The 26,000-nt window shown below is 44.6% G+C and overlaps 1 protein-coding gene across 2 annotated transcripts; it reads left to right on the top strand.

Moving 5' to 3' along the window:
• The first annotated feature begins 998 nt into the window (after positions 1–998).
• SDE2 (SDE2 telomere maintenance homolog) lies at positions 999–20,108 on the top strand. 2 transcript variants are annotated; one of them, XR_010751078.1, is made up of 8 exons: positions 999–1,169; positions 9,743–9,860; positions 13,015–13,126; positions 13,439–13,608; positions 14,570–14,684; positions 16,437–16,935; positions 17,879–17,997; positions 19,652–19,791. XR_010751078.1 is itself a non-coding variant. In XM_066381338.1 (7 exons), exons 1-7 carry the CDS (start codon positions 1,050–1,052, stop codon positions 19,868–19,870), a joined length of 1,353 nt encoding a protein of 450 aa, XP_066237435.1. In that variant the 5' UTR covers positions 999–1,049; the 3' UTR covers positions 19,871–20,108. The 2 variants fall into 2 exon arrangements, 1 of the variants encoding a protein (XP_066237435.1); XM_066381338.1 differs by lacking the exon at positions 17,879–17,997 and having other exon boundaries at positions 19,652–20,108.
• The last annotated feature ends 5,892 nt before the right edge of the window (positions 20,109–26,000 follow it).

The raw sequence follows: 26,000 nt of genomic DNA, 5'->3' as shown, positions 1-26,000 counted from the left end.
CAATGATCTTTGTTTCCTTTTGCCAAGTATCTTAGCCGAGATTTCGTTTCTGTGGGCCAACACATTTGCGTTCAGTAGGCCTAGATACCTCCTAATAACCTAATCTATCTTCGCACTGGTGGTTTTTAAATTGTTCAGGATTTTAGAAACACCATAGCCTCACCATATTAAATATTAAGAGACTCCAGATTCCCAGAGCTGGAAAGTTACGCCATGTAAATCTGCACGAGTGTGTTTCCATGGTGCCGAATAAAAGCTATGGCAGGGTTTCGATAGACAGCATTACTGTAAGCGTCACTCCTGCCACTGCCTCTCACAAGGGCCCACTTGCTGGGAAATATTTTGAAAACAGAGCTGAAGTGGCGATAACGCAGAACGAGAACAGGCGGAAATATGAATAAACGGAGCGTGTCTCGCAGAAAGCGAGAGGGTGGCAGTTTCTGGAAAGGAAGAGAATTTGTGGTACACCGGGAGGAAAAGCCACCGGGTGCCGTTGTTTAGAGACCTCCTGAGGGCGCTTCCCTCGCCCCTCGGGCCGGGGGAGCTTCCCGGGTCTGAGGAAGCGCCCCCCCAAACCGTTTCCGGGACTGCAGCCTCTCCCCTCGCGCCCCCAGGGAGCCGTGCCTTCTCAGGCCACGATTCCCCAAGACCCAAAAATAACTGGACAGATGTAAGGAAGAGGGCCAAAGCCTGCGGCACAGGGCGGTGCTTGGTTACTGCCTTATCTCTTACGGCCACAAAGCTGGAAACCTAACCCAGCGGCAGCCTTTTATAGAGGATCCCTGGAGCCCCGCCCTAGCAACTTCCCCTAGCAACGCCTCGCCCTGGTGCTCCGCGGTCTTATCGGCCTCCGCCAGGCTCTTCCTGTTCCCCTCCCGCTGCCAGCTCTGCGCCGCAGCCGGGATCACGTGACCTGCCCCAGGGGAAGGGAGGAGCGAGCGGGAGGCTTTTGGGGCGGGGCGTCGAGCGACTCGATAAACGTCATCAAGAGACGCCGGGCCAGTTGTGGCGCTTAGGCACAAGGAATCTCAGTTTCCGTACTAGGTGAAATGGCGGAGACAGCGGTCCTGGTGTGGATTCGGGGCCCCGGCGTCGGGTACAGGCTGGTGAGGGTTGCCTCGGTCTCCTGCTCTGTCCGAGACTTGATTCACAGCCACTGCCAAGATCAGGTGAGGTTCACGGGCTCCGGAAGGAAGAAGAAAGAGGGGTACAGGATCGGGTGCAGAGAGGGTCTTGTCTAGGATGTGTCTGTTCTTTGGGGTTTTCGGGGTTTTGAGGGTGAGGGTTCCTCAGTTAAAAAAAGTATTTATTGCTTTTTGAGAGCGAGGAAAGGAGAGAGAGAGACAGACAGAAACGTCGATCTGTTCGTGTATGTGCCCTGACCGGGGATCGAACCCGCAACCCTTGCATATAGAGACCACGCTCTAATCAATTGAGCTATCGGGCCAGGCAATTCCTCAGTTTTAAGGCGCTTCAGACGGATGCTGAGACCTTCCTTAAGTTTTGTTTTGTTGTGGTGGTGGTCTCTCAACCCACAGAAGGGGATAAAACTCCTCTCACAGACACCCAGTCCAGCCCCCCAGAGGCTAACAGAAAAGCACTTGAGTATTCTGTTTCTCACTTGTAAACGAAGTAGCTGGACCAATGGACTTTTTATTTATTTATTCATTTTAGAGGAGAGGGAGAGACAGAGAGAGAGAGAAGAGAGAGAGAAGAGAGAAGGGGGAGGAGCTGGAAGCATCAACTCCCATATGTGCCTTGACCAGGCAAGCCCAGGGTTTTGAACCGGCGACCTCAGCATTTCCAGGTCGACACTTTATCCACTGCGCCACCACAGGTCAAGGACATGGATTCTTAGGGCCTGTCATTTAGATGTTTGCTGGAAACATTTGATGGTCTCGTTTGTCCATGCATATTTTTGAAAAACTATTAAGGACTTTAAAGTTACACCTGTGGTTTCCTTAATTTCCAAGGAAGCAAGCTTTTTACCAACAAAGATATTAAACCTGTTCAGTTGTCTAAAGAATTGGGTGGTCTCCTTGAATCTAAAATTTAATGTTGGCACTTGATATAGTATTTTTCTTTATAACCACAACTCATCCTTGCTTCCTTAAGCTGTTTCCTCTGCTTGTTATTTATAAGCTTAAACACGTGTTAACACCACAGTCCAAACCAAATCTTTGCTTGGATGGGTTCCATGACAAAGCAATGTGTGTTTGCAAATAACGTGGTTTTTTGGCTTCCCCATTTTTCTTTCTACACTGCAGTCCAGTCTAAAAGCTGTCAGAACTGTTTTACACTCTGAATGGGGAAATATTCTTTAAAATAATTGGATTTTAATATCTCTGAAAATAATTTTTACCTTGTGGGTACAGTTTTCAAACTTAAAATTGTCTCCAAGGTGAGACCAGGAAAAAATAGGATCTTAATTATGAGGGGTATGGGGGGAAAAAAATAATTTTTTTATTAAATGAGGAATATAAATGAATAAACTCAACTAGGTACTTAAGAAACATAACCCTAACAAAAATGAGCATGAAACTTAGAAAAGAGCCTGACCTGCGGTGGCACAGTGGGTAAAGGCATCAGCCTGGAACACTGAGGTCGTGGGTTTGAAACCCCGGGCTTCCCTGGTCAAGGCACATATAGGAGTTGATGCTTTCTGCTCCTCCCTCCCTTCTCTCTCTGTCTCTCTGTCTCTCTCCTCTCTCTAAAATGAATAAATAAAATCTAAAAAAAAAAATTAAAAAAAAAAAGAAACTTAGAAAAGAGCATTTGCTTAGCTACTAGAATAAAAATAGCTCAAGTTTACACCTATGATATTTAAAACAAAACTATTCTGACACATGGTAAAGTTAGTGTTAGTGCTCATACAGAAAGTAAAAACGTGTCCTACCATTCATCCGGCTGGTGTAATAGCCTCAGATAAAGCCAGCTGCAAAGTCAGTAGGCAACAGTTTTTCTCCCAAGGATATGGGGGCAGTGGTGAAATGTCACAGTGACTCCCTTGGAAGTCGACTGCTTTCTTCTTCACTGAGAGACCTTGATCTTGAAAATCACAGACTGTGAAACTTTTTTTGAGATTATATTGGTAAGAATGAAGCATCCCACCCTTGCCTGAGAATCGAAGTCACTTTGATGTACAGCATCATGCTTGACTTTCAGCCCAGGTGCAGGAGCTTCAGCTGAGGGGTTTCTGAACACAGCATTCCACATTTATCTTAATTTTGTAGTTTTCAAGCAAATGGGAGCCTGGATCTGCTTCACAGCCTTGGCCTGATGCTGCTGCTTTTAAAACAGTCCTACTTTGTTTCAAGCCTCTCAAAACACTTTGATTTAAATTTCACCTAAACTCCACCCTTGCCCAAATCTTAAAGTATCTCTATCTTTTTTTGTTGGTGGTGACACACTTTGTGATTCCTTTGGTGTACAGGCCCCCCTCATTGCAATGAGTCAATAAATTTGACTTTGTTAGACGACTGGTTATCTCTGGTGGCCTTAGGCTAATTGAGCTAAGACACACTTAGTGCTTGAAGCCTTTATAATACACAGGTGGTTAAAACAGTTAACTTGATTCTAAATTTTCTTGGTTCTTTTTTTTTTTTTTTTAATTTTTTTTTAAATTTATTTATTCATTTTTAGAGAGGAGAGAGAGAGAGAGAGGGAGAGAGAGAGAGAGGGAGAGAAGGGGGAGGAGCTGGAAGCATCAACTCCCATATGTGCCTTGACCATGCAAGCCCAGGGTTTTGAACCAGTGACCTCAGCATTTCCAGGTCGACGCTTTATCCACTGCGCCACCACAGGTCAGGCCCTTGGTTCTTTTTTATGAGTGATTGTTAATTGAAAATCTTAAGTAGAAAATTGTTGCTTATGTCTTCTTCAGTAAGCAGTTCTGATTGGAAATGAACCACGATCTCTTCCTGCCTTCGTGTTAATATCTCTTTTTTTTTTTTTTTAATAATTTTTTTTCAGATTTTATTTATTCATTTTAGAGGGACAGAGAGAGAAGGGGGGAGGAGCAGGAAGCATCAACTCCCATATGTGCCTTGACCAGGCAAGTCCGGGGCTTCGAACCAGCGACCTCAGCATTTCCAGGTCGATGCTTTATCCACTGCGCCACCACAGGCCAGGCAGTATCTTTTGAAGTTATTTAGAATTTGGTAAATAGCATACCCATTAGGCATATAAAATATTAAAAGAAACTAAAGTAGCTTTTAAGTTATAAACATAAACAGGAGGTATATTATGTATCTTATTTAATCTTTATAGTAACTTTTTTTTTTTTTTTTACTTAATTTTTAGAGAGGAGAGAGAATGAGAGAGAGAGAGAGAGAGAGAAAGAAGGGGGAGGGAGGAGCAGGAAGCATCAACTCCCATATGTGCCTTGACCAGGCAAGCCCAGGGTTTTGAACCGGCAACCTCAGCATTCCAGGTGGACGCTTTATCCACTGCGCCACCACAGGTCAGGCTATAGTAACTCTTTAAAGTAGATAATATATATTTTACAGACAGAAGTATAGTCCTTCATGTTAATCACTTCATTAAGTATATTTGGCCTGAGCTTCCTTGCTCCTCCCTCCTGCTATCATATTTGCCTGGGAAAACTCCAGTCACCTTAGATCCACCTATTCTGTCAGGTATCTGTCATAAGGAATCAAATCACACAAATCAGTCACATTATGAGTTCACAAACACCAACTGTAATGCTCCTTGGCAATTCTGCCGTATTTACGTAATCCAGAGTGGGCCTCCACTGGGTTGTAGGATGGTTCAGAATATTGATCTGCGTAGCCCTCAGGCATCTGGACAGAATCTCGGGATGTGCAGAACCTCATATGATCTTCAGTAGCTTTGCTCATTTTCTCCACTCTCACCCACATACTGTTTATGCATATTCTGGCTAGGGTTGGGCAGCACTATGTAGTTCATCACTGTTCACTCTGCTAGTTCTTTTTTAACATCTTCTCTCTTTAAACCTCCAATACTTCTTCCATCCCCAGGTGCATACTTTGGATTCACTGAGAAAATTCAACCAGTAAGGAGAGAATTTCCTCATCCTCACACTAATGCCTCTACTTATTACCTGCTATCTATATACAGTGTGTCTGTAAAGTCATGGTGCACTTTTTTTTTTTTTTTTGTCTTTTTCTGAAGCTGGAAACTGGGAGAGACAGTCAGACAGACTCCCGCATGCGCCCGACTGGGATCCACCCGGCATGCCCACCAGGGGCGAAGCTCTGCCCACCAGGGGGCGATGCTCTGCCCCTCCGGGGTGTCGCTCTGCCGCGACCAGAGCCACTCTAGCGCCTGGGGCAGAAGCCAAGGAGCCATCCCTAGCGCCCGGGCCATCTTTGCTCCAATAGAGCCTTGGCTGCGGAAGGGGAAGAGAGAGACAGAGAGGAAGGAGGGCGGGGGCGTGGAGAAGCAAATGGGCGCTTCTCCTATGTGCCCTGGCCGGGAATCGAACCTGGGTCCCCCGCACGCCAGGCCGACGCTCTACCGCTGAGCCAACCGGCCAGGGCCATGGTGCACTTTTGACCGGTCACAGGAAAGCAACAAAAGACGATAGAAATATGCAATCTGCACCAAATAAAAGGAAAACTCTCCCAGTTTCATACCTATTCAGTCCAGTTCGATGTGGGCTCACGCACAGATTTTTTAGGGCTCCTTAGGTAGCTATCCCGTATAGCCTCTACAGACACATCACTGACTGATGGCCTACCAGAACGGGGTTTCTCCACCAAACTGCTGGTTTCCTTCAACTGCTTATCTCACCGAGTAATGTAATTCCTATGTGGTGGAGCTTCGTTATAAATGCGCCGATATTCACGTTGCACTTTGGTCACAGATTCGAATTTAACGAGCCACAGAACACACTGAACTTTCCTCTGTACCATCCACATCTTTTTTTTTTTTTTTTTTTTCCTGAAGCTGGAAACGGGGAGAGACAGTCAGACAGACTCCCGCATGCGCCTGACCGGGATCCACCCAGCACGCCCACCAGGGGCGATGCTCTGCCCACCAGGGGGCGATGCTTTGCCCCTGGGGGGGGGGTCGCTCTGCCGCGACCAGAGCCACTCTAGCGCCTGGGGCAGAGGCCAAGGAGCCATCCCCAGCGCCCGGGCCATCTTTGCTCCAATGGAGCTTTGGCTGCGGGAGGGGAAGAGAGACAGAGAGGAAGGAGGGGGGGGTGGGTGGAGAAGCAAATGGGCGCTTCTCCTATGTGCCCTGGCCGGAATCGAACTGGGTCCCCCGCACGCCAGGCCGACGCTCTACCGCTGAGCCAACCGGCTAGGGCCCATCCACATCTTGACTGGCATGGCCGTGGGCTGCTCTGCTGTATACACGGTGTAACGTCATCATCTGCACATGCGCACATGCTGCCACATCATCCTACAGAAACTGGGAGGGTTTTCCTTTTATTTGGTGCAGATTTCTCATTTCTATCATCTTTTGTTGCTTTCCTGTGACTGGTCAAAAGTGCACCATGACTTTATGGACACACTGTATTTAGTTTTCTATTCCTATAGATAAACTGGCATTAGTTTACAAATTATTTGTAATTATCTTCCATTTTGTACAGTAACCCCTCCCCTCTCACCTACTAAAGGACTTATTTTAGCACTACTTTCTCTCTCTCCCTGGCATTTTCCAGTGTTTTCTGTTTTGACTGGATTCTTTTTATTTTTTTAACTTATTGATTATATAGAGAGGAAATGAAAAAGAGAGAGAGAAACATTGATGTTTTTCCATTTATTGATTGGTTTTCCACTTATTGGTTGATTCTTGTATATGCCCTGACCAGAGATTGAACCTGCAACCTTGGTATATTGGGTTGATGCTTTGACTGAGCTATCCAGCCAGAGCTTGACTGGATTATTTCTACAAGCATGCAGACATGAGCCCACATCCCTTTCAGCTATCACCTCATTTTCTCTAGTTTTCTTTGTACAAAATATCCTTGAACACAGAAACTTCTTTAGAACCCGTTCTAGTTGGGCTTTTGTTACCATCACTCCAACATAACAAGTGTATGAATGACCATTACGATCCTCAATGTATTTTTTCTCTATTGCCATATCCAGTGATCGGTTTCCAGTTTTCATCTGGCTTTGCCTGTTAGCTTCCATGTGCCCAGTCGACCATTCCCTCCGTGATGAGCTTTACTCACTTGTTCAGACATCACCCTCTGTTCTGTTCCATCTCATTGGCCTCTCCTATCTGGTCCTTTTGGTGTTTCCTCCTCATCTCCCTCTGAACCTTGGTGTGGCCCTAGCTTAGTCTTCTGATCTTTTTTCTGTCTCCCCCCATCCCGCCCCCATTCCCCATCCATGTGATTTCATTCATTCTCATGGCTTTAAGTACCATCACTATGCTGACAACTTTCAAATGTAAATCTGCAGCCCAGACCTCTTCCCCAGACTCCAGACTTGTGTATCCACTGGGTTACTTGATATCTCTACTTAGCTGTTAGACATCTCAAATGAACATATCCAAAATGAGACTAATTTTCTCCCCAAAACTTTCTTCTCTCTATTAAGAAATGGCAACTCTATTTTCCCATTAGTCAAACCAAGTTTTTGGCATCGTGGCTAATTCCTCTGTTGATCTCACTTCCCTTGTCCAGAGCACTAGCAAATCCTGATGCCTCTACCTTCAGCATGTCCTTCAGCTTATACTTCTAATCACCTGTCACTGTCACCCTGGTATGGATAGCCTTCATTTCTTACCTGGATTATTTACAGTAGCTTTTCACTGATCTGTTTCTCTAGTCTTAATTTTAATTGAACAGCTAGAGTGATCCTTTTAAGAGCATGACCCAGATCTCAGTTTGTTGAAAACTGTACAATAGTTTTATTCAGAGCAACATCCAAAGTCCGTCTGGTTTCCAAGGCCCTGCCGCTCCCTTTGCGCACTTCCTCCCAGCGCTACCGGCCAAATTGCTCATCCCCGGACACTGGAAGCTTTATTCCAGCTGGAGAACTTCGCCTGTGCGCTTGCCCGTCTGGAATGATGGTTCTCACTTTCTTCAGTTTTCTGCTTCTGTGCCACTTCCTGGAGGTTTACTTTGACTAACTGTACACATAAACTAGAGTAATTACCCCCACACCCATCCTTATCGTATGCTCTTTACTCTCCTTATCACCATTTGACAAATAATTTGTTTGTTATCTGTCCTGCCCCATTAGAATGTAAGCTCCATGAGGCTGGATTTGTGTTCACTATATTAAAAAAATTTTTTTAATTGATTTTCGAGAGAGGGGAAGGGACAGAGAAAATCATTGATTTGTTGTTCTACTTATTTATGCATTCATTGGTTGACTCTCATACATGCCCTGACTGGGGACCAAACTCACAACCCTGGCAAGTTAGGATGATGCTCTAGTCTAACCAAGCGAGCTATGTGGTCAGGGCAATGTTCACTATATTATCAATATTTACTGTAGTATTCCAACACCTGAAAAGTACCTGGCAAATGGTATACACTTAATCTTTGTGGAATGAATGAATGGTTCCCATTGAAATAGCTTTGTGATGTGGTTTGGAATGAATGTTCATAGTTTCCACCTCAGGGAGAGACCAGTAATGCACTTGTCCTTTCTATTGGTGTTGAGGTCTCTTCACCCTTAATATTGTAAATGTAATTGTGTACTTCCTAAGTTCCATGTAGCTTTGGAGATTACTCCTCTACTGTCTTAATTTTACAGCATCAGAAACTTGTTCAGAAAGACTTACAATTTTTATCATTTCTTTTCATCACTTGGTCTGAGATTTTTTTTGTGTGTATGTATTTTTATGAAGTGAGAAGCGAGGAGGCAGAGACAGACTCCCGCATGTGCCTGACCAGGATCCACTGGGCATGCCCATCAGGGGGCAATGCTCAGCCCCTCTGGGGCGTCGCTCTGTTTTAGCCGGACCCATTCTAGCACCTGAGGTGGAGGCCATAGAGACATTTTCAGTGCCGGAGCCAGCTTTGCTACAATGGAGTCTTGGTTGCGGGAGGGGAAGAGAGAGATAAGAGAGATAGAGAGAAAGGAGAGGGGGAAGGGTGGAGAAGCAGATGGGATGCTTCTCCGGTGTGCCCTAGCTGGGAATTGAACCTGGGACTTCCACATGCTGGGCTGATGCTTTACCACTGAACCAACTGGCCAGGGCTGGCCTGAGAATTTCTGAAGTACACAGAGTGAGTTTGAGGGTACTCGGGCTTCTGCAGTGATTGGCTGTAACTCGGGGATGCTAGCAGGAGAGACAAGTGCCAGTTAAAGCTCGTGTTTGTGTCGGTGTATTAAAACCCTGTCTCCTTTGTTCTCCTCTTAACTTTTACCTACACTTCAAGATGTTTATTGTCACTTTTAAACTTGGGGGCCACTCTTGATTTTATGTGTTTGAAAAAGTCAGAGGAAATAGGACCTCCAGAGTCACTGGGTCTGTGCCTTGTGTAGCCTTCTGCCTTGACTCCGGCTTCCTGCTAGAGAAAGAGAAAGAAGCAGTCTTAATTTTCACCCAGAAGATGAAAAGTTCCTCTGTAGGAACTTTTGACTTGAATCAAAACAATTGTACTCAGAATACATCATACAAAATGACTGTTTTTAGCAGTTTTCACTTTCAGTTAAATATTAATTGAACACACACTACCGGCTCGTCACTGGAGTAATAAAAAGATAGTAAGCCAGAAGCCTTCCTGCAAAGTACTTGTATTGTCCCATAAACAGCATTTTTAAAACACCCAATTTGTTTCTAGGATGTTCTGGTGGATTGCTTCTTTGTGAAGTGCAATGGATCACTCATTAGCACCAGTGACACAGTGCAGCATGGAGCTGTGTATAGTTTGGAACCCAGACTTCGTGGTGGAAAAGGAGGTAGGACGGGAATGTCGGCTGCTTGCTTAGCTGTAACACATTTGCTGTCTTAAGACAGACATATTCAGTTAAAAACTCCTTGGTCTGCAGGATGCGAACCTTTTGTTTTATGAAATCCTTGGTTTACCATATTCCCCATGTATAAGACGCACCTTTCCTGAAAAATTTGGGATCTAAAAACTGGGTGCGTCTTATAAAGTGGTTGTAGATTATTTTACTTGGATTTCTGGCTTTTTAGCATTTGTTTTTGTGCTGTTGTTGAAGAAAGTGATTCATCATCAGACACAGATGAGGACAAGCTAATGGATGGGAGTTTTGACAGTGATGATGATTTGTATGAATTTTATGATGAATAAAACTTGAGTTCAATAACTTTACGTAATACATTTTTTTTTCAAATTTCAAGCCCCAAAATTAAGGTGCGTCTTAGACATGGGAGCGTCTTACACGGGAATACGGTACTTCCTTGGTGTTGAGTATCTTCTCTTGTAGGATGTAGTTCCCACCTTCTCTAGCTGGGTGGCTCTTGGGCAGTCTAGGCTCTAAAGCAGTGGTAGTCAGCCTGGTCCCTACCGCCCACTAGTGGGCGTTCCAGCTTTCATGGTGGGGGGTAGCGGAGCAACCAAAGTATAAATAAAAAGATAGATTTATCTATAGTAAGTTGTTTTATAAAGATTTATTCTGCCAAACTTAGCAAAAATCTGACATAAGGTACTTGGTAAGTAATGATTGTTATATGCTTTAATTTGCTATTACTCTGCTTTATAAATTTTATAAAGTAAAGTTACTTCCCTACTTTATTTATTTATTCCTTTTTTTTTTTTTTTTTGTATTTTTCTGAAGCTGGAAACGGGGAGAGACAGTCAGACAGACTCCCGCATGCGCCCGACCGGGATCCACCCGGCACGCCCACCAGGCGATGCTCTGCCCACCAGGGGGCGATGCTCTGCCCCTCCGGGGCGTGGCTCTGCCACGACCAGAGCCACTCTAGCGCCTGGGGCAGAGGCCAAGGAGCCATCCCCAGCGCCCAGGCCATCTTTGCTCCAATGGAGCCTTGGCTGCGGGAGGGGAAGAGAGAGAGAGGAAGGAGGGGGGGTGGAGAAGCAGATGGGTGCTTCTCCTGTGTGCCCTGGCCGGGAATCAAACCCGGGACTCCTGCACTCCAGGCCGACGCTCTACCACTGAGCCAACCGGCCAGGGGCTTACTTCCCTACTTTATAGATCACCATTACTGTGGAACCAGTGGGCAGTTAGGAAATGTTACTACTGCCCTGGCCGGTTGGCTCAGTGGTAGAGCGTCGGCCTGGCATGCAGGAGTCCGGGTTCAATTCCCGGCCAGGGCACACAGGAGAAGCGCCCATCTGCTTCTCCACCCCTCCCCCTCTCCTTCCTCTCTGTCTCTCTCTTCCCCTCCCGCAGCCGAGGCTCCACTGGAGCAAAGATGGCCCGGGCGCTGAGGATGGCTCTGTGGCCTCTGCCTCAGGCGCTAGAATGGCTCTGATTGAGGCAGAGCGACGCCCCAAGATGGGCAGAGCATCACCCCCTGGTGGGCATGCCAGGTGGATCCCGGTCGGGCGCATGCGGGAGTCTGTCTGACTGCCTCCCCGTTTCCAGCTTCGGAAAAATGCAAAAAAAAAAAAAAATGTTACTACTAACAGAGATACAAAAGTGGGCGGTAGATATAAAAAGGTTGACTAACCCAGCTCTATAGCTTTGGGGAAGATTAGATGAAAAGAGCTGGTCATTATACTGTCCAATTTGCCAAAGAAAGCGTGTGAAAATAGTAAAATTTCCTGCTTTTATCAAGATTTGGTCTCATTGTATTTTCAAGGGAGGCCTAAAGTTACATTATGAAATACAATTGTTTACATGTTAGGGTAGATTAAGGTCCTGGTTATATTAACACATCTAAGAAAAGAGAAGAAAGTTTATCATATCAGCCAGTGGCTGCTTAAAAATGCCTTTCCTTTTAAACTCACTATAAAAATCTCACCATATACTTTTTATAGTTCTTAGTCTGAGAATCCTGTGTTCTCTGGCACCCAGTAAAAGCCTCTAAAATATCTCAGTGGTGCTGTTTAAACTATTTCAAAAATATAAGAGGAAGCAGGAAAGGCATGAGGTTGAATTAAGTTTATCAGTACTTTTAAAGATTTTTATTTATTGATTTTAGAGAGAGGAGAGAGAGAGAAAGGGGATGGGGGAGGAGTGAGAAGCATCAGCTCTTAGTAGTTGCTTCTCATATGTGCCTTGACCAGGCAAGCCCAGGGTTTTGAACCTGTGACCTCAGCATTCCAGGTTGGTACTTTATTCACTTCGCTACCACAGATTAGGCAAGTTTATCGATACTTTTACCTTTTGCTTTTTGGGTTTGAATCTTGATGTCATTTCCTTTATTTAAAAAAAGAGGCCTGACCTGTGGTGGTGCAGTGGATCAAGCGTCAACCTGGAACACTAAGGTTGCCGGTTCAAAACCCCAGACTTGCCCAGTCAAGGCACATATGGGAGTTGATGATTCCTGCTCCTCCTTCCTCTTCTCTCTATTTCTCTCTCTGTCTCTCTTCTCTAAAATGAATAAATAAATAAAAATAATTAAAAATGAAAGAAAATAGAGATCACCTTTAATCTCGTGATGCATTACTGTTTTCACGAGTTTGGCATTTATCTATCCTTAAACACAGTTTTTTTGTTTTTATGATTTGCCAAGTGTTTTCCTGTAAGATATTATTATTATTATTAATTTTAATGGGGTGACATATGTTCAGAGAAAACATCTCCAGGTTATTCTGACATTTGATTATGTTGCATACCCATCACCCAAAGTCAAATTGTCTTCTGTCACCTTCTGTCTGGTTTTCTTTGTGCCTCTCCCCCCCCCGTAACCACCACCCTCTTGTCCATGTCTCTGAGTCTCATTTTTATGTCCCACCTATGTATGGAATCCTATAGTTCTTAGTTGTATCTGTTTTACTTATTTCACTCAGTATAATGTTATCAAGGTCCATCCATGTTATTGTAAATGATCCGATGTCATCATTTCTTATGGCTGAGTAGTATTCCATAGTATATATGTACCAAAGCTTTTTAATCCACTTGTCCTCTGACGGACACTTGAACACAGTTTAACCTGCTTTCTCCAAATGTATTTGCTCAGGCTTTGGGTCTATGCTCCGAGCACTTGGTGCTCAGATTGAGAAGACAACCAATCGAGAAGCTTGTCGGGATCTCAGTGGAAGGAGGCTACGAGATGTCAATCATGAAAAAGCGTAAGATGCCATTTGTTTTTATTTTTTTAAAGCAAGAAATATACTTTCACATCAGTGGCGATTTTACACATGCCATGCATATCAGAAATGTAAACTTGGAATATTTGTACTCGTTTTTGTTAACAGGTTTTACCTTTCCCATACTTTAATAATTATCTTTGAGTCTTAGTCGAGACCATTACGGTTTGTAAGTGTAAGCGTGGCCCACCTTTCCAAGGGAATAGCACAGCATGAGCAGGAGTGCATTCATTTGTTGGTTGTGGATATATACATACTGTAGCCATTCCTTACGCCTCTCTCTCCTGTCCCCAGAATGGCTGAGTGGGTCAAACAGCAAGCTGAGCGAGAAGCCAAGAAGGAGCAGAGACGCCTGGAGCGGCTGCAGCGGAAGCTGGCCGAGCCCCGGCACTGCTTCACCAACCCCGACTACCAGCAGCAGTGCCACGAGATGGCTGAGCGCCTGGAGGACTCCGTCCTCAAAGGTGAGAGGGAGGACTCTGCGGTGTGGTCCACGGGCACTGCAGAAGCCAGCTGCTCCAGACTATGTGACCATGCGCGCAAAGAGCACCTCTCCAGCTGTTTGGGGTCACACACCTGAGAATCTGATGAAAACTGGAACCTTAATATTGAGCACAAAAAAAGACCGCATACCTACAGAGTATCTGATACACTTGATGCCTATATTCCATGGGGCTCTCAGTCCTAGTTAAGAACACTTATGTGTTTTTTGGGAGTAAGTTAAGTCCTTAAGAGATGCCAAGGTCTGAACATACTTGCTTCCAGTTTTATGGTCAGTCTTTTTTAACGGCTTTTAATAAGAATAATAATCATGGCCTGACCTGTGGTGGCGCAGTGGATAAAGCGTCGACCTGGAACGCTGAGGTCGCCGGTTCGAAACCCTGGGCTTGCCCAGTCAAGGCACATATGGGAGTTGATGCTTCCTGCTCCTCCCCTCCCTCTCTCCCCCTTCTCTAAAATAAATAAATAAAATCTTTAAAAAAAAAAAAAAAAGAATAATAATCATTAACTTTTATTAGAATCCAGAGCATTATGCTAGGGCTGTTGTGGGTACAATGGAATAAGAAGAAATCTTTCCATCAAAAAGGTTATGATGCAGCAAGGGAAAGACAAATGCATGCAAATAATGAGCACAGGACTGAATCATTATGGTCGAGGAGGCTTAGGTTTGAACCTGTTAAGCTTCCAAGTTTACAAAGTGGACATTGCCGCTTTAAAATTCTGGTTCCAGAGCCAGACTGCTTAACAATTTCAAAGCTATAAATTTGAGATTAATCTCATTTTAACCATATTAAAATTTGATATTCTAAGAAATGTAAATCAAGCTTTAGATTGCAGCTCTTTTTGCAATCCAGATCACTTACGATTTCTTTAATTAAAGTGCGTGCCGACAGCAGACACTGAGTTGTTAACATTTCCGCCTAGGTATGCAGGCCGCCTCCTGCAAAGCGGTGTCCGCAGAAATGGCAGAGCCGGGGAAGCGGCCCCACAAATCAGAAACAGACGGAGGGCCCAGTGCTGCGAAAAGGAAATGCTTTTGGTAAGTATTTAATTTTCATTCCAAATTGATCTTTGAGGACTGACACGGTACATTTCCTTCCTTTCTGTTTGGCATAAACACACTTGAATTAACTGATGGGAGCTCAGAAATTTTCCTGAGTGCTTCAGTCTTGAGAGTTTTTTGTCACATTGTACACACCAGTAATGGTTTCTGCTCCGAGGGCCATTAGTAGAATCTCAAAGACAACACTTCTTCTTGCAGTGAAAGATCACAAAAATTGCTTTATACACTGTACTTGAATTGATGTTTGGTGTTGAAAGAGTTAACGTTCAACATTCCCAGGTGGGGATACCAGCACTGTGGAGAGGCAGGTGGTTCTGTTTTTCTGTTTTTTTTCACACTCATAATTGAGGTCTTTGGTCACTTTGCCAGACCTCTCTTCTCCACTTTTGCACTTGTTGGTCAAAAGCACAACGGTCTTTTTTCTTACTGATAACTCTCCCACCCTTGCTGGTTGGTCCTCTGGTTACCAGCTCGGTTCCCTTGAGCCACATTCTAGATAAGTTCAAATGGATCTTGCTTCCATGTAGGCCTCTCCTTGCAGTAGAAAGATAATTATTAACCAAAGGTCACATAACTGAATCCAGCATAGAATTTTGTGTGTTATTTCTGAAATAGGAATTAAATATTACTGAGAGAAAAGGTATTGTGTTTTTTCTTTAAACAGGTTTATTGAGGTATAATTTACATACAGTAAAATTAACTTTCTTTTTAGTGGGGGGGTACAGACAGGGACAGACAGATAGGAAGGGAGAGAGATGAGAAGCATCAATTCTTCATGTGGCACCTTAGTTCATTAATTGCTTTGTCATATGTGCCTTGATGGGAGGGGAGGGCTCCAGCAGAGTGAGTGACCCCTTGCTCAAGCCAGTGACCTTGGGTTCAAGCCAGTGACCATGGGATCATGTCTGGGATCCTGCGCTCAAGCTGGCGACCTTAGGGTTTCGAACCTGGGTCCTTAGCATCCCAGGCTGACTCTCTTTCCACTGTGCCACCACTTGATTAACCTTTTTGATTAAACAGACCTAACAGTTTTTAAAAATACAGTCACGTAACCACCACCAAAGATAGAGATTATTTCCATCACCCTAAAAATTTTCCATGTGTCTCTTAACGGTCAATTTCCTTTCCCTACCTCCACCCCTGACAACCACTGCTGAGCCCCACCCAAGGCACGTATGAAAAGCAATGAACCACTAAAGTGATGCAACTACAAGTTGATGCTTCTCATCTTTCTCCCTTTCTGTGTTTTTCTCCTGCATGCTAAAAAATAAAAGTAAAATAAATCAGTTTAAAAAAATTAAGTCAGTTTTGTTTTATGAGATTCACAGCTTTAAAAAAAAATCCTCTTGGCCTGACCTGTGGTGGTGCAGTGGATAAAGCGTCGACCTGGAAATGCTGAGGTCGCCGGTTTGAAACCCTGGGCTTGCCTGGTCAAGGCACATAAGGGAGTTGATGCTTCCAGCTCCTCCCCCCTTCTCTCTCTCTCTGTCTCTCCCTCTCCTCTCTAAAAAAAAAAAAAAAAAAAAAAAAATCCTTGGATCTTTGGGCTGGTTAGTTCCAGTTGGTCGCACTGAATTTTCTTCCTTCTGTTTATACCTCAGAATATCTTTTTCTGAAATTTACCTACTCTTAATCTCCAGCTGGCAGATACTTTGTTCAGACAGGGTCTGATCCCTTTTGTGAGTGGAAGCTGTCATTGGTGTCACCATCTTTCTGCTGTTTCTCCAGGTTGGGCATGGAAGGCCTGGAGACTGCGGATGTGTCAGGCTCTGGAAGCTCAGATGATGACAGTGAGGAGGAAGCACCTACTACTTCAGGAATGAGCTTTCCTGTGCCAAAACATGGCAGTGATGGGGTTGAGATGGCAGACGAAATGCCCAGGAGGGCAGGGGTATTGAGTACAGACTGTGGCTCGCTGGAGAGCCTTCAGGGCCCTGTGATGGACTCGGGGCATGGGATTTCCAAAGACTTTTGCGCTGCGCTGGCAGAGACACCTACCGGGGACTGTGCGGAGAGGATGCGTGCTGCAGACACAGAGGACACCCAGAAGAAGCGGGAGGCAGGCAGTGACGGACCCACAGGAAAGGAAGCAGCCGGGGCTGGACTGAATGAGGAGAGAGAGGCACAGGAACTGGCTGGCAGGGAGCAGGCTGCCACGGTAGCGCCTGGGGAAGCTAGGGAGAGCATGCCGGGCGCCAGACTGGAGGCCAGCCAGGCGGGAGGCACAGTAAGTAATTTGAGGGGGGGGGTCACTGGCTAAAGCCCAGTCCATTTCCTCTCTACAGTAAGTTATTAACATGAAAGTGTGCTTTTCCCCATCAGCTGCTCAGTGGATCAGAAGTGAAGGATGGACAGGCAGCCAGGCAAGCAGACAGATGATGATAAGGCTTGCCTTGTTCCCCTAAAAATCATTATTATTATTACTTTTTTTTAATCTCTGGAATTTTTTATTTTTGCCACTAGGTGGCACCCTTTCATTGATTCTAAGATACACACACACACACACACACACACACACACACACACTCCCCCCCCCCCCCCCCCAAAGTCATGGTGCACTTTTGACCGGTCACAGAAAAGCAACAAAAGTCGATAGAAATGTGATAGAAATCTGCACCAAATAAAAGGAAAACCCTCCCAGTTTCTGTAGGATGATGTGGCAGCATGTGCGCATGCACAGATGATGACATAACACCGTGTATACAGTGGAGCAGCCCACAGCCATGCCAGTCGAGATGTGGATGGTACAGAGGAAAGTTCAGTGTGTTCTGTGGCTCGCTAAATTCGAATCCGTGACCAAAGTGCAACGTGTATATCGGCACGTTTATAACAAAGCTCCACCACATAGGAATAACATTACTCTGTGGGATAAGCAGTTGAAGGAAACCAGCAGTTTAGTGGAGAAACCCCATTCTGATAGGCCATCAGTCAGTGACGAGTCTGTAGAGGCTATACGGGATAGCTACCTAAGGAGCCCTAAAAAATCTGTGTGTGAGCCCACATCACACTGCACTGAATAAGTATGAAACTGGGAGGCTTTTCCTTTTATTTGGTGCAGATTTCACATTTCTGTCTTCTTTTGTTGCTTTCCTGTGACCGGTCAGAAGTGCACCATGACTTTACGGACACGCTGTATATATATATTTTAATGTTTATTTTATTGATTTTAGGGAGAGAGGAAAGGAGAGAGATCTGCTCCTGTATGTACCCTGACCGGGGATTGAATTGACAACCTCTGTGCTTCAGCACGATGCTCTAGCCAACCCAGCTATCCGGTCAGGGCTAGGATGTATGTTTTTCACTTTTTAATGAATCAAGGAAAATAGAATAAAGCCTGGTTTAGCTTTCAGCCCTTGAGTTAAAGAACTGTGGACAGTTTGCTCTTGCTCTTACTGTTGTAGTCGTAGCTCTCATATTCGAACAATCAGGTGTGATTGGGCCACCAGTAGTGGGGCCATGCAAGGTTTTCTCCAGAAATCTAACAAAGTGGTTTAAAAAATTAACTAGAGCCTGACTGGGTGGTGGCGCAGTGGATGGAGCGTCGGATTGGGATGCGGAGGGCCCAGGTTCGAGACCCCGAGGTCGCCAGCTTGAGCGCAGGTTCATCTGGTTTGAGCAAAGCTCACCAGCTTGGACCCAAGGTTGCTGGCTCGAGCAGGGGGTTACTCGGTCTGCTGTAGCCCCATGGTCAAGGCACATATGAGAAAGCAATCAATGAACAACTAAGGTGTCACAATGAAAAACTGATGATTGATGCTTCTCATCTCTCTCCGTTCCTATCTGTCCCTATCTATCCCTCTCTCTGACTCTCTCTCTGTCTCTGTTAAAAAAAAAAAAAATTAACTAGAACGATAGAGTCTGTCCCTAGCTCCCTTTAATGTTTAATAAAGTAACTTACTATGGAGAGAGTTACTGCTCTTTGAAAACTCTTAGACAGGAACATTTCCACTCTTTGCAGGGTGTCCATCCTTAGAAGTATGTCTGTTTTTTTTTTAAGATTTTATTCATTTTAGAGAGAGGAGAGAGAGAGAGTGAGAGAAAGGGAGGGAGGAGCAGGAAGCATCAACTCCCATATGTGCCTTGACCAGGCAAGCCCAGGGCTTCGTACTGGTGACCTCAGCGTTCCAGATTGATGCTTTATCCACTGCGCCACCACAGGCCAGGCCAGAAGTATAGTATTAGTTTTGTCTCCCAGTCTATAGAGGTGCTTGGTGGGTAGAATTGAATTTGTTGAGTTCTGTAAGTGGGGACTTTGACTATCAGTCTTAGAGTAGAAAGTGTTAAGAGTGTGGGATTATAGATTCACAGGCCTGGGAACCTCATTCAAATTAAACTTGACTTGGAACTGTTTTTTTTGTGTGGCTATAATGTGGGGATAGGTTGAATATGTTTTGCTGTTTTAATTTTCATTGGAAAAATTAGAAAAGAATGTTATGTAACCATTTGTGTAATATTAAGAATCTGTTTAGGAAACCTTGTTACTCTTATGAATACTTGTTTCTAAATATGTAGGTGAAAAATTAATGGTTTTTACATGTATTGAGAATGCATGTGGGAAAACATTTAGATATTTATTAAAATGCAATAGCAAGAGAAGGCAGAGTAGCCCTGGCCAGATAGCTGGGTGGGTTAGGGCATCACCCCAAAGCACAGAAGTTGCAAGCTTGATCCCCAGTCAGGGCACATACAGGAACAGATCGGTGTTCCTGTCTCTCTCTCTCTCTCTCTCTCTCTCTCTCTCTCTCTCTCACTCCCACTTCCTCTCTCCTTGCTCAAATCAATTAAAAAAATAAGAAAGATAAGGCAAAGTAGCTGAAAATTCCTTGAGAAATAGAATGTAATTGCCAGTTAAAATCTTACTAAGTAAGCCATATTAAGGTAGATGGTATTTTAGGTTTGATGAAAGTTGCCTGTTTTACATATTTTCTTTTTTCCCCCCTCAGGCTGTGGGTCAGGAATCTCTAGATTTACTGGCATTCAGCTCTGTTGCGGAAATGGAGATGCTGGGTCTGGAGAAGCTCAAGTGTGAACTCACGGCCCTGGGGCTGAAGTGCGGGGGCACCCTCCAGGAGCGGGCAGCCAGGCTGTTCTCAGTCAGGGGCCTGGCCCGGGGACAGATCGACCCTGCTCTGTTTGCCAAACCTAAAGGGAAGAAGAGATGAATTCTGTCTGAGCTGATTTCCAGCTGCTTTCTAGTCTAGCACTTATATCCTGCATAACAGTCGACCCCTGGCCATTATTTTTGTTGATATTAAAGCTAACTTTTTTTTAATAACCCAATTCTAACTATCCTCTTTTCCATGATTACATTTATAGAATTAATGTGTGAAACCATCTGGATCTGATGTTTTTGTGGGAAGATTTTTTTTATTAACAATGTAATAAATATAAAGCTATTCAGATTTTTTTGTTTCATCTTGTGTCATTTAGGTTAAGTTACATTTTCAAGGAATTTATCTGTTTGGCCCAGGTTGTCATGTTTGTGGGCATCTGTAGAGGCTGCAGTGGTAACTTCATTTTTAGTTGTTTTTTAATTTTAACTTTTTATTGATTTTAGAGAGAAAGAGAGAGAGAAAGAAACATCGATTTGTTGTTCCGCTTATTCTTGCATTCATTGGTTGATTCTTGTATGTGCCTTGACCAGGGGTTGAACCCGCAACCTTGGTGCATCGGGACAGTGCTCTCACCAACTGTGCTACCTGGTCAGGGCTTCCATCGGAGTTTTAAATGGTGTTTCTGAAAGGGAGAAAGTGATTGCCATGGTTCCCTTCACGGTATTAGCAGGGGTTCTCTGTTTATGTAGAAGTATGGTTATCACACAGGAAACAGCTAGTAGTGAAGGTCTTGGGCAAAGCTGGACAGTAAGTAGTTGTGGGGGTTTTTTTTGACAGAGACAGAGGGATAGATGGGGACAGACAGGAACGGAGAAAGATGAGAAATATCAATTCTTCGTTGCAGCTCCTTAGTTCAGTGATTGCTTTTTCATATGTGCCTTGACCGGAGGGCTGCAGCCGAGCCAGTGACTCTTTGCTCAGGCCAGTGACCTTGGGCTCAAGCCAGCGACCCCTTGCTCAAGCTGGTGAGCCCGCGCTCAAGCAGGATGAGCCCACGCGCAAGCTGGCGACTTGGGGTTTCGAACTGGGGTCCTCCACATCCCAGTCTGATGCTCTATCTGTTCCAGTTGGGGCAGATGGTACCTAGCAAGAGTGAAATATGTACATATGCTCAGCATTTGGCTTAACCTTTCCGAGAATGGTATAGACTTTGTGTTTGGTCTTAGATGTCTGTGGGAAAAGGCTAAAGTTTCAAAAAGACAAGTGTATTTTTTTCTTTATTATCTTTGGGTAATATTTTGGACACTTGCCTTGTTTGATGATGTTGGAAATAACTGCATGGAGACATTGCTGTTTCTTTTATTTTTTACTGTATCTGAACTCCCTTTTTTGTTATGTCTCAAGTTTTTATTTGAGCCCCAGTATCATTCTGCAACATGGTTTGACCAACCCTTTCATTGTTTTCATTTTTTGTCTTCTGCTGGTATTCTTAGAGTAATTTCTTTCTTTTTAAAGAAGAATAAATGCCTGACCTGTGGCTGCGCAGTGGATCAAGCGTTGACCTGGAACGCTGAGGTCGCCAGTTTGAAAACCTGGGCTTGCCGGGTCAAGGGCACATATAGGAAGCAGAGGGTCCTCGGGTTATGACAGTCTCAACATAGGACATTGCGAATTTATGATGCTCACTCCCCTAAAAACTTTTAAAAATTGAATGTTTCGGCTTATACCATTAGCATCATACTTGTGGATTACGGGGGTGAACTAGTTTGGTTGCAAACGGTGGGAGAATATGCAGTGACACAGCATAGGAGTTGAGGGGTTGGTGTCTTCCAGTACGCTTACCTACGCTATTTTGGACTGTGAAAAGTGCAAGTGTTCTGTTTGTGTTCCTTTGTTTGGCGGCTTTTTGGCACTTATGGCTTCTATATTTATGTCCTTTTTTTTTTCTGTGGCTTAGTTGTGTTTTTATGTTCTAGATTATGATACAACTGTGTTTGGGTAGGTAAGTTACTTAGGCTAGGGTGTGTTTTGACTTACACCAAAATTTGGGTTACGTCACTGTAGTAGTACCCCGCCATGTACTACGAGTTGATGCTTCCTGCTCCTTTCTCTCCTTTCTCTCTCTCCCCCCTCCCCCGTAAAATTAATAAATAAAATCTTAAGGTGTACATGGGCCCTGGCTGGGTAGCTCAGTTGGTTAGAGTGTTGTCCTGATACACCAAGGTTATGGGTTCAATTCCCAGTTCAGACACATTACAAGAATCAATCAATGAATGTAAAAATAATAAGTGGAACAACAAATTGATGTTTCTTCCTCTCAAATCAATGGGTAAGTTTATTTAAATTTAAAGAGTGCATGGGTGGTGCACTTTCTGAAACCTCATATCTTGCAATGTCTGTGGCCTTTGCATATGCAACAGATAGTTTGTCTTTTCCTCAAACAATAGGTATTTGCTATTATTTTCTGGCACATAGTATTGTGGAACAAAAGCTTTTTGCCTGTTTTGAGTTTCTTTACTTTATTGGATATAATGTGAGTTTTTCTCCTTATATACTTACTATGTATTTTATCTTTCACATTAAAATAATGTCACCAGGTTATATCTAGGTGTGCTCTCCTTAATATTTCTTAGTGTTGGGTCACCCTTTTGAAGTCGGAAGACTAGCCTGTTATATTAGGCCATTATTTTTCTATTACTTAATTGGTTATTGCTTTTGTTCTCTGCTCTTTTCCTATGGAACCTCATTTTCTGTTGTATTCAATCTGTTTCCCACTCCTTTTGTGCTTGTCAATTCAACAATTAGGTGGGGTTTTTTTTAAGATTTTATTTATTGATTTTACAGAGAGAGGAAAGAGAGGGTAGGAGTGAGAAGTACCCACTCATAGCTGCTTCACTCTAGTTACTCATTGATTGTCCTATGTGCCTTGACTGGGGAGCCCAGCATTTCACACTGGCGACCTCAGTTCTCCAGGTCAATGCTTTACCCACTGTGCCATCACAGGCCAGGCAACAATTAGGTTTTTTCCTGAAAAAAATCTTTCTCACTCTGATTAGTCCCTCTTCGTGCTTGCTTCTGTTTTATAGATGGGTTCTCTTGAAACTGTATGTGCTTTAAGGACTTCATATCTCTGATTCCTCAAATTGATTTTTTTACAATTATTCCTTTGTGTGTGTGTGTGTGTGTGTGTGTGTGACAGAGACAGAGGGACAGACTGGAAGGGAGAGTGACGAGAAGCATCAATTCTTTGCAACACCTTAGTTGTTCATTGATTGCTTTCTCATATGTGCCTTGACTGTGGGCCTTCAGCAGACTGAGTAACCCCTTGCTCAAGCCAGCGACCTTGGGTCCAAGCTGGTGAGCTTTTTGTTCAAACCCGGTGAGCCTATGCTCAAGCTGGTGACCGCGGGGTCTCGAACCTGGGTCTTCCGCATCCCAGTTCGACGCTCTTACCTACTGCGCCACCGCTTGGTCAGGCTTGACTAGTTTTCTTCAACTTTGTGTGGCTATCTGTACAAATCTTAAAAAGCACCCTCAAAGGGGGAGGGGTGGGTTTAGACCAGGGGTCTCAAACTCAACTCAGCATGTGGGCCGCAGAGCAAGATGCTAGAGAAATGAAAAATACAAGTAGGCCCCTAGGCTTACTTAATTTTATCCAAAATATTTTGAACTTCGTGGATTAGTCTGCGGGCCGCACAAAATTGTTCGGCGGGCCGCGAGTTTGAGACCCCTGGTTTAGACTGAGTGGAGGTTTACTTGTCAGATTAGAGGTTCTTTTACTTGGTGACTGGGGCAGCTGTGCTTGACGTGTTTCTCTGTAGTGGCAGCGTGCTTTTGGCCTGGTCTGTGCCCCCTTCCTAATTGGCACGGCTAGCCCTGTAGGTGGCCAGCCCATGCTGTTCCTTGCTTCATTTAGCACGGACATGTGAGCAGCTCTCGCTCCGCTCTCCCTACGGACCTTGACTGGCAAAGTGAGAAGACTGCAATTCTGAAATCGCCCCTTTCTTGTAACATTAAAGGCTGGAAGTAAGGAAGGTTCCCACCAAACAGAGACTGACCATCCTGCCATCCTCACATGTGGCTGTCATTAGTCCAGCTCTTTCTGGTCCACACGCAGGGGTGTTAATGGGCTCTGCTGTGGGTCCCTTTCACTTGCTGACACTTTGCTTGGGAGGTGGCAGCCTTTCTCCTTACCCAGTTTCTGGTGCTGATACAGAGCTTCCTCATTACATTTCTTTGGTCACATTCATGGCAGTTCAAGAGAGGAAGTTAAATATATGGGTTCAGATGGCCTCCTTGAGCTAGTGCCTATTAGTGGATTTTCAAGATTAAAAGCGCTCAGAAAGTTCGGTAACTTAACACCAGGCGTTAACAGTTCGGGGCTGGCCCTGATCAAAATCAGAAAGGACTGTCTGTTAAACTTCACGGCACTACTTGTGTGTCTGAACTAGAGTGTGGGAGTCCAGGTGGCACTGTGTCACACAGGCTGTCGCTGTAAACCCACTGCCTGTGCACCCGCTCTGGGAAGTCTGACTCAGGCTGTGTGGATCTAATCCCTGACAATGGGGAACTGATGTGAATTAAAAAAATGCTGTTTGGTGTTAGCATTGTAAGGTTCCCATTTGAGAACGACTAAATTCATGGTGCTCAATGAAATGGGTCTACATCCAAGCCATTTCTAGATCACAGATTCAGGATCACCCCAAGAATTTAGGGCCCCACAAATACGGCCCTGAGTCACAAGATACTGGTGAGTTAAGTCAAAGCATTTGCAGTGGCAGAAAATGACTTCAGTTTCCCCTGGAATACAGGCTATGTGTCATAGTGGGCAAGGGGTACACAGTTACCGATCTGGGTCCAAATCCTGGTTTTCCCACTTTATAATAGTGTTTCTCTTCAGACAAGTTCCATAACCCTTCTGAGCATCAGTTCACTAATCCAACCATCAGATGGCATCCAAAGTCAGAAGTAGACCATCAGTTGACATCAGAAGTTGAGATCACATCTGCTTTTGGGATTCTTAGGATTCAATGAAGTAGATTATGCAAAACAACTAGTACAGCGCTTTGTAGCTACCTTGTCGTTGCTCAGTAAAGGGAAGCTGTTGGAGCATTAGAGGGGCCATTGTCCAATAGAAAAGCAATGTGAGCCACAAATGTAATCAAGTTTTCTCACTGTCACACTGAAAAGTTCAAAGGAGCAGGTGAAAGTAATGTTAACCATACATTTTATTTAACCCAATACTTCTAAAACATTTCAACGGGTAATCAGCGTAAGAAGATCATCTGTTTAGGTCTATGAAGTGAGCTGTAAGGCATAACTTACATTTGTGTGGGGTAATAATTGGGCTCTGTAGGAGTACGACATCTTGAAATGAGAAAGTAGTGAGAAATTAGGAATGTGAACAAGCACTCAGTGAAAATGGGCATCCCATACTGAGATGGACCCCGGTGTCGAACACCGCAGGTAGTAACACAAGAGTGACAGTTTGTCTAGGAAGGCATGTCATGTTGAAGCTCATTTTCAGGACAGCTCACATATTACCTCCTCCAACTGTGAAAGGAAAGTGGACTTGTTATGGAGTGTATTCTGCAGACCTATAGTTTCCAAACTTTGTTAATTGTGCATCTCTATCAATAAAACCTTTGGGGTATGCACCCCAGATTGTTATTCATCTGTGTAGAGCCCCCCGTTTGATTCCTGTCTCCCTCTGATACAAAGCCTTGCCAGCCTGTGAAGTCCACACCCACCTCTTGACCTCACCTGCTCTCTGCCTCCCTCCACCTTAGCCAACATGGCACCTTGCTGTCCCTGAACAGGCCAGACATGCCCAAGACGCCCTGGTCCTAGAGCTCTGCACTGGTTGCTGCCTCCACCTGGAACATTCTCCAGAGTGAGAAATGGCTCCCTCACTCTCACTCACTTAAAATGGCAATTCCCCCTCTGCCAAACACATCCCAGTCTTTCTTCCCTACCTATTCTTCCCCATACTACCAATTTTCATACTGTTTCTTTTATTTACTTATTCAATGTCCCTCTCCCCTCATGGAGGATAATCTCCACCAAGGCAGAGATTTTTTTTTCTTTCTGAAGTTGGAAACGGGGAGGCAGTCAACAGACTCCCGCATGCGCCCGACTGGGATCCACCCGGCACGCCCACTAGGGGGCGATGCTCTGCCCATCCGGGGGCGTCGCTCTGTTGCGACCAGAGCCATTCTAGCGCCTGAGGCAGAGGCCA

The sequence above is a fragment of the Saccopteryx leptura genome, chromosome 1 (assembly GCF_036850995.1).
Source record: "Saccopteryx leptura isolate mSacLep1 chromosome 1, mSacLep1_pri_phased_curated, whole genome shotgun sequence".
NCBI classification, from domain to species: domain Eukaryota; kingdom Metazoa; phylum Chordata; class Mammalia; order Chiroptera; family Emballonuridae; genus Saccopteryx; species Saccopteryx leptura.
This window is presented reverse-complemented; position numbering and strand designations above follow the sequence as displayed.